The following is a 15,024-nucleotide window of genomic DNA, read 5'->3' as shown; positions in this document are numbered from 1 at the left end:
AACCATGAATATGTGGTATGAAGGTGCATTTTTGTTCACACTTATACATTACAACAAAGATAGGGGTGACTGCTTCCCCCTCTTTTCCTTATAGTGACATTAAAGTCAATTGCACTCCACAGAATTCACTCCAGCCTCTCTGAAGGGAGTGGAAACACTACAATTTTCAGAGATAAATTACCAGAGAAGCAGGTAAAATGAATAATAATTTTCTTCACATAAATTTTTTGTAGAGGAACCATTTATAAAGCCCATCTGGGAGTGTTTTTGTAAAAATGTATAGTTTTGCTGATTTTTAAATAACATTGTGCTGATTTTCAGACTCCTAAACAAGCCCCAAAGTTTTATTTGTATACTGATGTCTACAGACTCCTTGTTGTGTAATGGGTCTTTTCATATGCAGGGGGGGGGGGGGGAGTGTCTGTTGTTCCTGCTTTCCCAGCCCTTTCAGTGGGAGTCCCAACCTAACTCATCAATAGTGCTAAAATAGGAGCTTCTAAGTAAGTTTTTAAAAGGTTTTATACTGGATTTTTATATCAGCATCTCTGTATATTCTTCTTTATAGAAATGTCTATTACATGCAGTTCTATGAAAATTTTAATCATGCTAAATTAAACATCATATGGGTAAAGAAAATGTAGTGTCCCTTTAAAGAGTGTCACCATTGATTTTGTTAAGTTATTTAATTTTAAGTTATTAGGTTCAAATATGAATTTCTAATTGACAAGCCATATGGCCTATATTTCTGTGATATATCAACTTACAGGCACATGAAAGGCACACTACTATTTGTCAGTTATTGTCCACTCACATATTGATTTTTTTTTCTGTTCTACAATATTATCCATACCTAAACCTCCTAATATATCCTCACCAGGGGCGAAACTACAGGGGGTGCAGATGTCGCAATTGCGACTGGGCCCCCAAAGGTGGGAGCCCAGCTTAAAAAAAAACCAAAAACATTGACCTACCACTGCCTGCACTGATGATATGCGAGTGTGACATGATGCTACACTAGTGTCTCTGACTACAGGGGTTAGTTTTTTCTGTTTTACCCATTGGTGTTTATGTGTGTGTATGTGTGTATGTATGTATGTGTTTAAGTTAGTGGAACCTGCAAATTACAGACCTTGTTACTACAGCATGGGGGAGGGGGTAAACAGTGTCACTATTTAGTACCACTATATACAGTACGGAGGGCTGGACTATGTCACAGACTACTGTGATTACTTTATAAAGTACTGGGGGGGGGGGGGGTCAGGCCAGCCTTCTCACCGGCAGATTACAGACTGTGTCACTGACTCACTAAATACAGTACTGGTGGGTTAAACAGTGTCATTATATACAGTAATAGGGGGTGAGACCATCTCACAGACTGTGGGCACAGGGTACCCCCTTTTGTAGACATGTAATCTGATTCACATTTTTTTCTGTGTTAAATGTAAAAAAAAAAAAAAAAAAGATATGTATCAAATGCACTTTTTTGGGGTGGGGGGTGGGCCCTTCTTATATTCTTGCACTTGGGCCCTGTGGTTTCTAGTTACGCCTATGATCCTCACTGCTGTAAACAATGATTTTGCTTATCAGAAGCAACATTGACAATACACCTTAAGAGATCTTTCCATGGAGACTGTGGAGGGAAATGCTAGTGCATGACAAAAAGTCAACACAAATTTGAGCACCAGACTGTGTAGTAGGAAGTGTAACAAGAACAATTTTCAGAGGTATTTTACAGCTAAAGTTAGCAAAATAAATAATGAACATATATTGTAATGTTGTTATATTTTCATTAATTTATCATTGCATGGTTTTATATCCGGGCACTCTACAATTACTGATCTTATCACAAGCTGCTTATATTGCATTCTATGTTCAGGATAACTACAAAATGAACCGATTGTATCTGACACTTCAAACTTTTTTGGAGCTAATGGAACTATTGGTTTTACTTTGATATGAATGTTAAGAAGGTAGTGTAATGTCACCTACCAGACCAAGGTTTAGCAGCTTGGAAACAATTTTATCAAATACCCCTCGATCATTCTCCTCATAAATTCTTGTTGCTATTTTCTGAACAATATCTTCTGCTGTTAAGGGAGTTCCATCTATTTGGTGAAGCCCATCAAGATCATCTGAAAGACAGCAAGCAATAAAACAAATTATAATGATTTGTTATCTAAATATGATCCAACATCTAAGAGGATAAGCAAATAACAGAAACATATTACATATACAGTGAGCAGGATCATCCTTTGATGAAATATGATTATGTGCTTTCTGAACTGTAGAAGCTTAATGGAACTGCCCCAAGGTGGGTTAATTGAAGGGAAAATTGATAAAATGTAAACAATATCAGACTTAGACTGTCATAAGTTAAATAAAAAGAGTAATTAAAGCTGGGAAGGAAAAGTGAATGCCATTGCTGATTTGCTATCATACTGTCCTAATTATATTCAAACTCACTAAGGCATTTAACTTACCTCCTTAAAACCAACAGGATTCCCATTGTGTTACTCTAAATATTTTTTTCCATTTTTCTTAGTTAAAGGGACATTAAACTGTTGAGTACAACTACAATAAAATGGTTACTACTCACCATGCTATTGTAATTCCTCCTGTGCTTGCAGCTGTTTTTAAAGTCATTCTCCTGTTTTAACCACTTACAAGTATAGGTTAGTGAAGCTTTGCATCTTCATACTGGGTGCCACCATCTTGGAGCTTATATTTGTTATTTAACTTTTAAACTGCGCAAAAAAACTACTAAATGTAATGCTTCCACTCTCTATATGTAAGCTAAACGTAAGTAAAAGGTACAGCTGTCACAAAGCCGGTAACATTACAGATCTGTGAAAGTGCACTGCTTATGTCACAGGATGCAACAATACGCGAGCTACAAGATATCAGTATAACATTTAGCAACTGGATGCTGTAATGAGTTAAAATAAGAGAACAGCTTTAAAGAGAGCTGCAGGTACAGGAGGGAAAACAATAGCATGTTGAGTAGTAACCTGCTACTGTAGTTGTACTCAGCAGTGTGTCCCTTTAAGATATCGGAGCCTATTTACTAATGTGTGAGCGGTCATGATCCGATATTTCCGAGCTTGATAGATAGGCCCCAGAGGCTTTTGGTCAGTCTTAGATTACTTACTGGGCAATACAAGGGGGCCTTGACTCAGAGGGACATTTTTCTGGTCAGTCAATCAATAAAGGTTTGCAGTATACTTCCTTTCATCTTGCACTGTGTCTAGCAGCTATCAAGAAACAGAACAATGTGCAGGCTGTTTTTAAGCAGACAAATGTTTTTGGACTTGCAATATTAGTGAATACATATGGCAGTGCAGACAGCACACTAAACAAAAGGGGATTCAAAAGACAATAAGCATTTATCTAAACTGTGCCTAGGGGATCCATCAATGAAGGTAATGGGGACAAAAACTCAATTTCAAATTGTTTTTCCCGTATATTTGATTCTTGACTCACATTAGGACAGGACTTTTAGCTTGGATAATGTATACTTATAACTAATTAACTCACTCCCTTTACCAGCATCAACATGCCTACTGAATTTTGTTCAGATCTTTTAGACTAGTAAATATCAATGCAAAAATACCACTTTAGTAATTTAGGAGACAGCAAGATAAAGCGGAGAATGGTTTGTTTTATGCAAGAGACCATGTAGTGATTAAAGAAGGGCATCTTACTGACAAGTCACACTGTAAACCCTGGATTGTGAATGTTATTAAACTTATTAAGAATGTACCTTCAAATTTATAATCCAAACCACTTTTAGTGGAGTCAAAATATTCCACTGGCTTCAGGTTCTTGGTTGAATCAGCATCATCCACTGCAGCCCTGTGTCCATTAACTGACCTTCTTACAGATTCACTTCTTTTTACATTTTGTTCTTTTTTTTCTACAGACATCAAAAACCTTAAATCATCTGTAAGCGAGTCATTGTTTAACTTCTCACTTGTCTCTGCAGGATGAAAATAATAATAATGTAAGTCTTATAATTCCTATTCTTTAGCTTTTAGAAAATAATGATACTAATTAATGTTTTATCTTCCAGTACCTTTGCTGGGTTCCCTGCTCACAATATCTGCCTCGGCAATCTTTTTTTGGGGGGAAAAAACAAAACAAAAGGCATATTGTAGGAATTGAATTAATTATAAAGCTTTTCAATAGAAACAGTATTCTACATGTTCAATTGTATATCCTTTCTTATCAGGTTTAACGCTGATGTTTCCCATGAGAAGTTTTTTTTTTTTACATAAATCAATCTTTATCTTAAAATAAAATCATAAAGAAAAAAATGAACCATTAACTGGAAAAATAAATAGTATCAAACTACTGGGCACACAAGAAAGTACAGTAGTATAATAAATTAATGTTTAGCTATTTGATAACTAATGTTCACTTTTCTATAGCTACATATTAGATAGTGGGTTTTGAAAGTGACTCATTGATGTAGGTTTCATTTTTCTAGCCTTACACAAATATGTATAAAAACACAAGATAACATATTGCATCTGTTAAGCACATTAATTTTAGTTTTTCTTTAGTATGATGATGTTTTAATAAACTTTATGCATTTTAGACTTTTTTTGTAGATAAAAATAGTAGCCAATGTATTTTTTTTTTGCATTCAGTTGGATATATTAATAGTAAGAAAACTACAGATCGACATACAACTAGGTGTCTCTCTTACCTGTTCCTCTAGAGGTCTTTCTACACTTAATTGTCTGTTGTGTATCGCTTTGTCTGTAAAGGGTGAAAATAAATAAATAAATATATATTTTTTTAAATCTGGCTCCAAGGTAATACAATACCGTTGGCATCTTTAGCTATATGTATCTGGTAAACAAAACTATATGCATTTAAAATGCAGATAATATGGATGCCTGTGCTAGATTACATAAAGTATAATCGGATTACTGTAAAAACGTGATGTAAAATAACATTTTATCCTAAACATTATGTTAAAACACATGCTGAAACTACTGTGTACTGCAACACATAATATATCCCTGAAAAATCCCTGAATTAAATATTTACTCAGTTGTGTTTCGTGTCCATTATATAGACATGTTTAAGTAATATTTCTACTGTATTTTGCATCTCACATAAAATATTTGCGAAAATAATGTAACTTACCTTGGTTTTTGTTGGGTTTTGGAAATGCTTGCACATGGCACATTACAGCGATGAGGGCAATAAGAAAAAGAAGAGATTTAAGACCCATCTTTTTTCACTGAGATGTCTGTCCCCCAGCTGCTTGTTTTCAGACGTATATAAAACAAAGGAAACCCAGGAATTAAGCTGTTTTCACTAAACAAATAATAAAATATTTAACCATGGAATTGGTTAATGGAACCTTGTTTTTGCTTACTGGTATTGTATATGAGATTGGCTGGGGGATTAAACAGGAGCTGTCCAGATTTGTGGTGCTGAACCGGTAGACGAAGAAAAGGAGGATGTCTGCTGTTATCTGGAGTGGTGTTATCCCAGGCTTGTTTCTTTATTGTCCACCCTCAAATGCCATCGGAAAAAAACGATGAATATTTTTCGTGCTGACAGCTTTACAAAGAGAGACTGAAGATCAAGAATCCATGCGTCACCTGGCTGAGAGTTCGTCAGATCCTTGCAGAGCGTCTGATTACAGAACCAATACTTATGTATGGGACATTACGACCTTTACAACTGTTCTCAAACCTAAGATGTAAGAGACTGCCTGATTGGAGGCTTTACAATGATGGTTATTGAAGACACGCCCCTATGTTTGCTGCTGGAGTTATTTTTACCTACAGTTTTGTGTCACTTGGTACCTGCACTCATGTATTTGAGACAGATGGATTTCTCAGGTTATTTGATTGTGATGAACATGTTCAACATTTTGTCATTCATGTGTTGCAAAAACACGATTTACTAGGTATGATTAACAATTTAATACACATATTCACCTACAGTCATGAGGGGTATATATTGTAACACCCAGTTTTTAGAGTTCCCAAGCCACTTTCTCTATTACTGGTATTTGAAAGAAACCACTTACATTTGTATATGCCAGCTAAAGTATATCCCAGTTACAACGATTAAAGGCAATGTAGATTACTTAAATACCATTTAATGTCCCTTTATTTCATTATATAATCTGTTAAATACAGTCCTGTATTTTTTGTCTACCACATATATCACTACTTTCTGCAAAATAGCTGTGTTTATAGGACTATAAGTTTAAAGAATACCTAGCAATAGCAAGTGGATTTTTATAGGTATCTTATTCAACCAAACTGCTACTTTGTTATGTAACATAGACACCTAAGGGTTAGATTACAAGTTGGGTGATACATATTGTGTATGGCTGTTTGGTATTACAAGTCATTGGCTTGTTTTTTGCATGTAGTAAATAAATTCATCCCATACTTATAATTGGAAGCACCAATAAGTGGTCTGGCCACATTCACCTTAATATAACAAGTTGAAGAGTGTGTAACTAATGCACATGATAATCAACTAGTAACTTTATAAAAGCTAATGTAAACTGTTACCATGGATGGTAACATTGCACACCAGCACTTACCCCTCTATAAAAAAAAACACTACACTTCCTGAACCCCCCTAATTCCTACTACCCCATCGCAAACAACCCCCCACGCTATAATCTTCTAAGCTGCTACAACCTCCAATGCAAAGAACCCAATATGCAATTAGCCTCCTAACCACCCCAAAGCAAATAACCCCCTAAACACCAAAGCCCCCAATGCAAATAACCTCCAATGCTCTTAATCCCCTAACTGCTTACCATTAAGACCCCCTATTTTAAGACCCCCTAAATTATCAAAAATTTACTTAAACATACTACAAAAATAGTTATCAAGCATAAAAACATTACTGAGAAAAATACTATTACAATTTAAAAAAAAAACACCCCATAAAATAACTCACTTTAAAATTTCCATTCCATCTCTATTGGGGGTATATTCTATGAATAATCTACCATTTCTAAAATGAAGTACCCCTGAACTTGTGGACTTTTTATTTATTATTTTTTGTTATTAATAAAAGTGTGATTATTTTTGCACTTCTCGTCTCAGTCTGATTCCTGGCACCCTGACAGCATAAAGTAATAAGAATATGCGTGGTGAAGTCCCCTATCATCCAGACACAGTAAATGTATATGTATCAGCTCTTCTGTATTAGGTGACCAACTTCAAGTATAAACAGTCCTATCCATAACCAAGTCCCAGGATACTATGGATATGCTCACAGCTCTCCTGACCTCAGCCGCTACAGGAAGAGGACTAAAACCAATGTCTACTATACTAATACATAAGAGTCTATCTAAGACAGTCATCCACGATAGAAGTAAAGTAGTAGAAAAGTAAAGATTAAAACTAATATCTACTATACTAATACATAAGAGTCTATCTAAGACAGTCATCCACGATAGAAGTAAAGTAGTAGAAAAGTAAAGATTAAAACTAATATCTACTATACTAATACATAAGAGTCTATCTAAGACAGTCATCCACGATAGAAGTAAAGTAGTAGAAAAGTAAAGATTAAAACTAATATCTACTATACTAATACATAAGAGTCTATCTAAGACAGTCATTCAGGAGAGAGGTAGCATCATACAATTGATAATAATGTATGTATATCAAGGGCATATTGTCAACTTTATAACTTAAGGTCATGGGGACATAAATAATAAATCTGCAATAAAACAGGCCATTATTATAAAACATCTCCAGAGGTGTGTATAAACTATAAAAGTCAACGTCCCTCTGAAGAAGCACATATATTTATGTGCAAAAGGTATTATGGGTGTTACTAAGAAAGATGATACCAGTATACACTGCTGTAAAACATAACAAATGACAGCTTTGATTTTAACTTTTATCTAGTAGTGCTTTCAGTCATTTTCTTTGGTTTAACCCTGAGCAGTCTAGTGAACTAAAACTATAAAATACCAATTTTATTGATTTAAAAGATATTATTTATTTGTGCTATCAGACATTCTATAATGTGTGGCTATGAAGCACTTCTGTGTTTGTGTAACTTTTACATAGGTGCCCAACAGATGAATGTGAACCCAATATGCAGATAGAGGTAAGCTTTTTCAACCTGCCATCATCCCAAGCCATCATTGCTTTACTCGGATTATCTCAGCCATCCTTTCCCTGTCTCTATAATTCTACCTTTGTTTGAAACTAAATGGAGCAAACATACCAGTCTAGATTATATGATAAATTAAGCCTATTAGACCCCCCCCCCCGTAGCTAACTTCATTGCATAACATATCATATTTATTTCCAGGTTAGTTGACAACCTAAATAACATGTACACATATACTGTACAGTATGAAGCAGGATCTTTTTAAAATCAGTTTCCAGGTCCCACTGTAGTTATCACAAGTCAGATTGCCAGTTTGGAGATATTTAACTCATTTTTTTCTAATAAGAACTATTAAAAATCTGCACATATTGTTTTCAAAGATTTCAAAACAACTGTTGAAATTGAGAATCAAAATAATTTGAGATTTGACTATCTGGGTGGAAGGATGTTTATTTTTTTAATATCAATAACTGAATCCAACTGTTCAGTAGGATCTCTTATTTCCTAAAAAGAGTGAGTTACATGAGTTTAAGTAGACGTGGAAGTTTTTATGTTTCATATACAGCTAAAAAAAAATAAAAAAATTTACTTTTATTATTACATTTAGCTGCTAGCTTTGTCTGGCAGCATAGGTAGGCTTAGGAGCATCTGTTTAAGATTGTTGCAAACCCAGTGACCATATAGTACTACCTCAGTATGCACTAATGGAAATGAGCTATGTTTTATATTAGTATACAGAGAGAAAAAAAGTAACTTTGATAATAAAAGTAAATAATTGAGGTTTTTTTTTTGGAGTGAAATAATCTTTATTACATTTTTTAGAGGAACAAAAAGTAACACATGACATAAGATAACTTTGGATGTATGAATAACACAATCCGTTAGAAATGGGAAAGCATAACATGGAAAGAGAAATACAGTTTGTATAATTGTTGCAGCATCAAAATGAGATAAAAGGCGCAAAGGTTTAATGTACCACAGAACCAAATCATTTTCCATTACCAAAGTAAAACACACACAACTGAATAGACAAATTAACAATCAGCATGGGGCCTTTTATGATAATTTTATTTCATAATTACTTTGTAGAAGTTCATTATTTTCACATTTAAGCCTATTTTGGTGCTCCCTTTTATTTACTTAAATATATTTTATAATCAGACATTTTGAAAGCTTATGCGGCTCCAATTTTCTTTTCATATTAATCCTTTGCCACTGTTGAGCATGCATTGGAGGAGCTGTCTTCTATATTTACAGCTAATGTGGTGTAATTTGTATGGTTAGATAGTCAAGGGTCCTAATCACAGTCTAAAGTATTTCTAAAGAAGCACATTCTTTCCGAATCACGAAACTTTAATTTTGACTTCCATGCCTCTTTAAGTTCAGCTATGTGAGATGGATAAAGCTGAGCAGGATTAAGTTATTTCATGTTTAACGGTAAAAATCGTTCTAAGTGTAACAATTAAAATACAGCAATAAACCTTTAGCATATGCAATATAATGTAATCTATTATGTAAGATAATATGGTTACTGCCGCTGATGGTTATATATAAAATACATAGAGATCATTGTGGTTAAAAACAGTAGGGGAAACAAAAAGCATGAGATGTTGTATATATAATTTGCATATCTTACCCAGAGTTCTCTGGTGCATTGGTAACAATGTAGACAGAGTACTTCTGGGAAAAAGTAAGCAAGATATTTGCCTACATTTCTTAAAGATAAATTTCTTGATGATAATTTTATGTATTTTACTTTTATGAAATGGAGGATTTTAATTTCATGCTTTTATTTCCACTACAACTCAGATGAGTATCACTTTTTGTCTGGAAATAAGCTTTATTAAGTAGCAAATCAAACCTATCTTCTGCTGATGAGAGTTAATAAATGTGAAATAGCTGTCCAGATGTGGTTTGTTTTTGCTGCACCTACCCTATAAAAATGATTACTGTGGATAGACACATTACTGTAAGCAAAAAGCATGAACTATTGTATATCTAATTTGCATATCTTACCAGAGGTCTCTGGTGCATTGGTAATAATATACACATAGTACTTTTGGGAAAAAGCAACCTAGATTACAAGCCTAGATTTGCTAATTTTCTATACAATAATGTTATGTCTTTTACTTTTATAAAATGGAGGATTTTAATCTTATGCTATTATCTCCACCATAACTCAAATGAGTATAGCAGAAATTCCAAAATCGTTTAAGAAGAAACCATAAAATGATAAGCGGAGCCATTCTGAACCTCTCTGTTTTTGTGTCAGCCTCTTTCTCCATCTGTTTTTCTTGCTGTATCTTTGTATGTTTGTCTCTGAATGGATTTACAAGGCATTCATAATACTTAAAAGTGATCATAAATGTATTAAATGACAAATTATTTAAAAAAGTCAATATCTTGTAGCAATAAGTGGTGAAAAGTAAATAGGCACCAAGTGAAGTTGTTTACAATCTTTCCAATATTGGCTCCTGATATTGAGTTTTCAAATTTGGATGACTTTGTCAACATATATTTAGAGTAATCATAATTACAAATGGCTTATGCCAATAAAAAGTCACAAATTAGTTTTCAACTGAAAACCTCACGAAAATATGATTTCATTTTTAAATTTGTAATCCGTATAATAAAGAAAAATACGAAGACAATTTGCCTGCTCAAGATATAACATTTGAATTATTTGAATTTGAACAGTATATTACATTAATAATAATTAACTGGTTTAACATTAACCTCTTTTGTTCCAAAACCATCATGAAATGTGTTAAGCAATATTAATGCAGTTTGAATATGGGCATAATGGGTATTATGGGCATGCCTGATCAATGTTTTTTTTATTGATATTACTGTAAGAGTAATTATTTGTTATTTTGTCATTGATGGAGGAGAAACCATTGTTTGATTTTGCAAGATTTTCCACTAATTTTTGTTTCCTTCCCGGGGCGTAACGTTTGTGCAAAGGGGCTAAACGCCGCTGGGGGGAAACAATGATTAGTGGATTGCAGATTTGTCATCTGTCAATCAATGGAGCAATATGGTGGGTGGAGGAACGGGGTTAAAAATATGAGAATATCAATATATAGTACAAATTTGATGACTGAAAGTCAGCCTACATTTTTAAATTCTATCCTATGACTTAAGTGAGTACGCTCAACTTTACATTCACTTTAAGTCTCCCCAAATAGTCACATTCCAGCTTTACTGAACAAAGCTTGTCTTTTTCAAATAAGTACATTATATATATATATATATATATATATATATATATATATATACACACAGTATATAGTACTGTGCAAAAGTATTAGGCCACTATTAGATTTGTTGTTTAAAGGGACAGTCTACACCAGAATTTTTATTGTTTTAAAAGATAGATAATCCCTTTATTACCCATTTCCCAGTTTTACATAACCAACACAGTTATAATAATATACTTTCAACCTCTGTGATTATCTTGTATCTAAGCCTCTGCAAACTGCCCGTTTTTTCAGTTCTTTTGACAGACTTGCTGTCTAGCCAATTAGTGCCTGCTCCCAGATTACTTCACGTGCACGAGCACAGTGTTATCTATATGAAATATGTGAACTAACACCCTCTAGTGGTGAAAAACTGTTAAAATGTAATCTGAAAGAGGTGGGCTTCAAGGTCTAAGAAATTAGCATATAAACCGCCTAGGTTAAGCTTTCAACTAAGAATACCAAGAGAACAAAGCAAAATTGGTGATAAAAGTAAATTGGAAAATTGTTTAAAATTACATGCTCTATCTGAATCATGAAGGTTTATTTTGGCCTAGACTGTCCCTTTAAGCAATAATATATATATATATATATATATATATATATATATATATATATATATATATATATATATATATGTCATGATTCTGTCTTGCTCTCTCAGTGTATACCTTTAAGACCTTACCTGTCAGCTATTTAAGGCTCCTCCCCTGGTTCCACTTTGCTAGGTAATTTACTTCGATGGTGGAAATTTTGGTAACAACTTCCGCTACTAGCCTCTGAGACGCTGTCTCACTGAACACTTATTTGAAGTCTGAACTCTCCTGTCTCTATTGGGACTTTATACCTTTGCTCCAGAAGGAATTGGGAACTTCATTCTAACTCTGCATTTGCTTACTTCAGAGTCTAGTCTCATCTTTACTCCGGAACGCTTCTTTGTAATCAAGCAGTCTCCCTGTTAGCCACATCTGACGTCATCTCCGCTGCGGCTCAGCATCTCTCTATCAGAGCGTCAGTCAGACGCTGTGGATTGCCCGCTGCAGAGGAACTGGTAACTTGTATCACACACTTACTATTGTCTCCTGTGCTATATTGTTACACATTCTACTGACTCTAACATATCCTAATTGTGTACACTCTGTCATCCTGAAATCAGCAACCAATATTCATTTATTGTGTATCATCTACTTCTATGACTGTGTGAGTTTTAGGAATCATTTGTAGTGTGTGCGTGTGTTTACCATTGACTGCCTGCAAGCCATCCTAAGTTTGATTTCCTGTAATTGCCTCAAGCTACTATCTGATGCTGGAAATTATCTACTATATAACATCTGTGATATGAACTGTTATGAATTGTGACTTTCCTCAACTATATCTCATATTTCATTTGAGACTGTTTGCTTAAAGGGACATAATACTCATATGCTAAATCACTTGAAACTGATGCAGTATAACTGTAAAAAGCTGACAGGAAAATATCACCTGAGCATCTCTATGTAAAAAAGGAAGATATTTTACCTCACAATCTCCTCAGCTCAGCAGAGTAAGTGCTGTGTAAAAAGTTTATACTCAGCTGCTCCCAGCTGCAGGTAAAAAAATTAAAAAAATGAACAGCAGCCAATCAGCATCAGCAGTGCTGAGGTCATGAACTCTTACTGTGATCTCATGAGATTTGACTTAACTCTCATGAGATTTCATAGTAAGCTTCCTTTACCTGATTGGTGAAATAATATGAGAGTGCACGAAGCTCATCCTTTCAGATGTCCCGGGACAGACACACTAAAATGCTGCTTAGAAATCCTTTACAATGGGAGGTGGCTACTGAGGAACTTTTGGGGTAAAATATCTTTCTTTTTTACATAGAGATGTTCAGGTGATATTTTCTAATCAGCTTTTTACAGCTATGCTGCATCACTTTCAAGTGTTTAAACATTTGGGTATTATGGCCCTTTAAGTAAACTTAAAGGGACACACGCTATCTTATCACACTATTTGGTTGAGTAACGCTCCTATGACTATAAATGACTATATTATCATCCCCCAGTCATTGAGCATAACAGAACTCTGATTTACTATCTATAGAGTTCAAGGTTGGGTGTGAGACTGGGTGGTAACTAAAGGTTTAGTTCACATTCAGGTCTCTATAGACTAAGAAGAAACTCAGTCATTACAATATATGGTATAATGACCATATATAATTATTTCTCTTTATTAGAATACAAGCAGAAAATACAGGATATTTGTATGCAGTATTAAAAACAGAAAACAATTAGAAAAAAACAGCTTCTATAGGCTAAAGTGCCAAGTATTTAGTGTGACCTCCCCTTACACTTGAGCAATTGCAGGAACCTGGCTCTAATAAACCTACATGGAATGGACCCCTAATTAATGTCATTGCTAACCATTGTACACCTGTATTTGTCCAACTATTTCATGTCAAAATGACTGCTGTGAAAAAGGTCTATTACACCAAGTTTGTGCAAGGCATGCTTAAGCATTACATACACATGTGGTATGAGTTTAATTCATTGGAAGCTTGCTAATAAGTTTCAATCACATCATTCCATTTAAGACGCCAAATATCACAGAATATGACAAACATAAAATCATACTTTGCATCAGCAAGGCCACTCTCAAAGGGAAATCAGCATACAAACTGAACATGTGGTATTCAAGCTGTTATAAAGAAATTTGAAGATTTAGGAGCTGTCAAGGACAAATTAAGGACTGAAAGGCCAAAAAAACTTTCAAAATCTGATGAGAAGTTTCTCAGAGTTTCTTCTTTGAGAGACCAGAAGTCCAGCAAGTACCTGGCTCAGCATCTGGCAGCTTCATCGGGATGCCAAGTTTACCCTTCTACAGTCCAAAGAAGCATGATTAGGAATGGTCTTTGTGGAAGGGTAGCAGCCAAGAAACCACTCTTTTGGTAGGGTGAAAAGACTAAGATATGCTAAAGCTCACAAAGATTGGAATGAAGATCAGTGGAAAAGAGTATTATGTAGTGACAAATCCAGGTTTGACATTTTTGGGTCTATTCGGCAAGAATATGTGAGAAGAAGAGTTGCAGAGAGATGGAAGAATGAGTTCTTGTGGCCTTTAGTGAAACATGGTGGAGGGTCTGTCCTGGTTTGGGGCTGCATTTCTGCCAGTGGTGTTGGCGATATTGTCCGAATTAATGGGATCACGAAAGCTGAAAATTACATACAGGTTTTAATTCATCATGCCATTTCTTCCGGAAAGCGCCTGATTGTGAATGGTTTTATTTTTCAGCATGCTAATGATCCCAAGCAACCTGCTAATGCTGTGAAATCATATTTGAAGAGAAAAACAGCTGATAAAACACTGACAGTCATGGACTGGCCTCCACAGAGTCCAGACCTGAATGTTATAGAAGCAGTATGGAATCACCTGGACAGACTGAGAAAGAAATAAAAGACAACCTAAATCTAAAGAAGAACTCAGGGAAGTGCTAAATGAAGCCGGGTATAATATACCAGAAGATTACTTCAGAAAACTTAAGGACAGTCTCCCCAAAAGATTTCAAGATGGGCTTAATGCCAAGGGAGGTCACACTAAATACTAACTTTTGCCTCAAGACACCATATTGTTCTGAAAATTGTGGTTTTTTTTACATTTTGTGTACATATTTCCTGTATTTTCTGTTTGT

The 15,024-nt window shown here is 34.7% G+C and overlaps 1 protein-coding gene across 1 annotated transcript in view; it reads right to left on the bottom strand.

Moving 5' to 3' along the window:
• SCG3 (secretogranin III) overlaps positions 1-5,242 on the bottom strand; it is a 161,257-nt gene extending 156,015 nt beyond the window's left edge. Inside the window, exons 1-3 of the mRNA XM_053719334.1 lie at positions 5,155-5,242; positions 3,761-3,976; positions 1,990-2,132 (exon numbers count right to left, since the gene is read on the bottom strand). Coding sequence (XP_053575309.1) covers positions 1,990-2,132; positions 3,761-3,976; positions 5,155-5,242 — 447 coding nt within the window. The remainder of the gene's footprint in view (positions 1-1,989; positions 2,133-3,760; positions 3,977-5,154) is intronic.
• Between the last annotated feature and the right edge of the window lie 9,782 nt (positions 5,243-15,024).

Source organism: Bombina bombina, chromosome 6 (genome assembly GCF_027579735.1).
Source record: "Bombina bombina isolate aBomBom1 chromosome 6, aBomBom1.pri, whole genome shotgun sequence".
NCBI lineage: Eukaryota > Metazoa > Chordata > Amphibia > Anura > Bombinatoridae > Bombina > Bombina bombina.
This window is presented reverse-complemented; position numbering and strand designations above follow the sequence as displayed.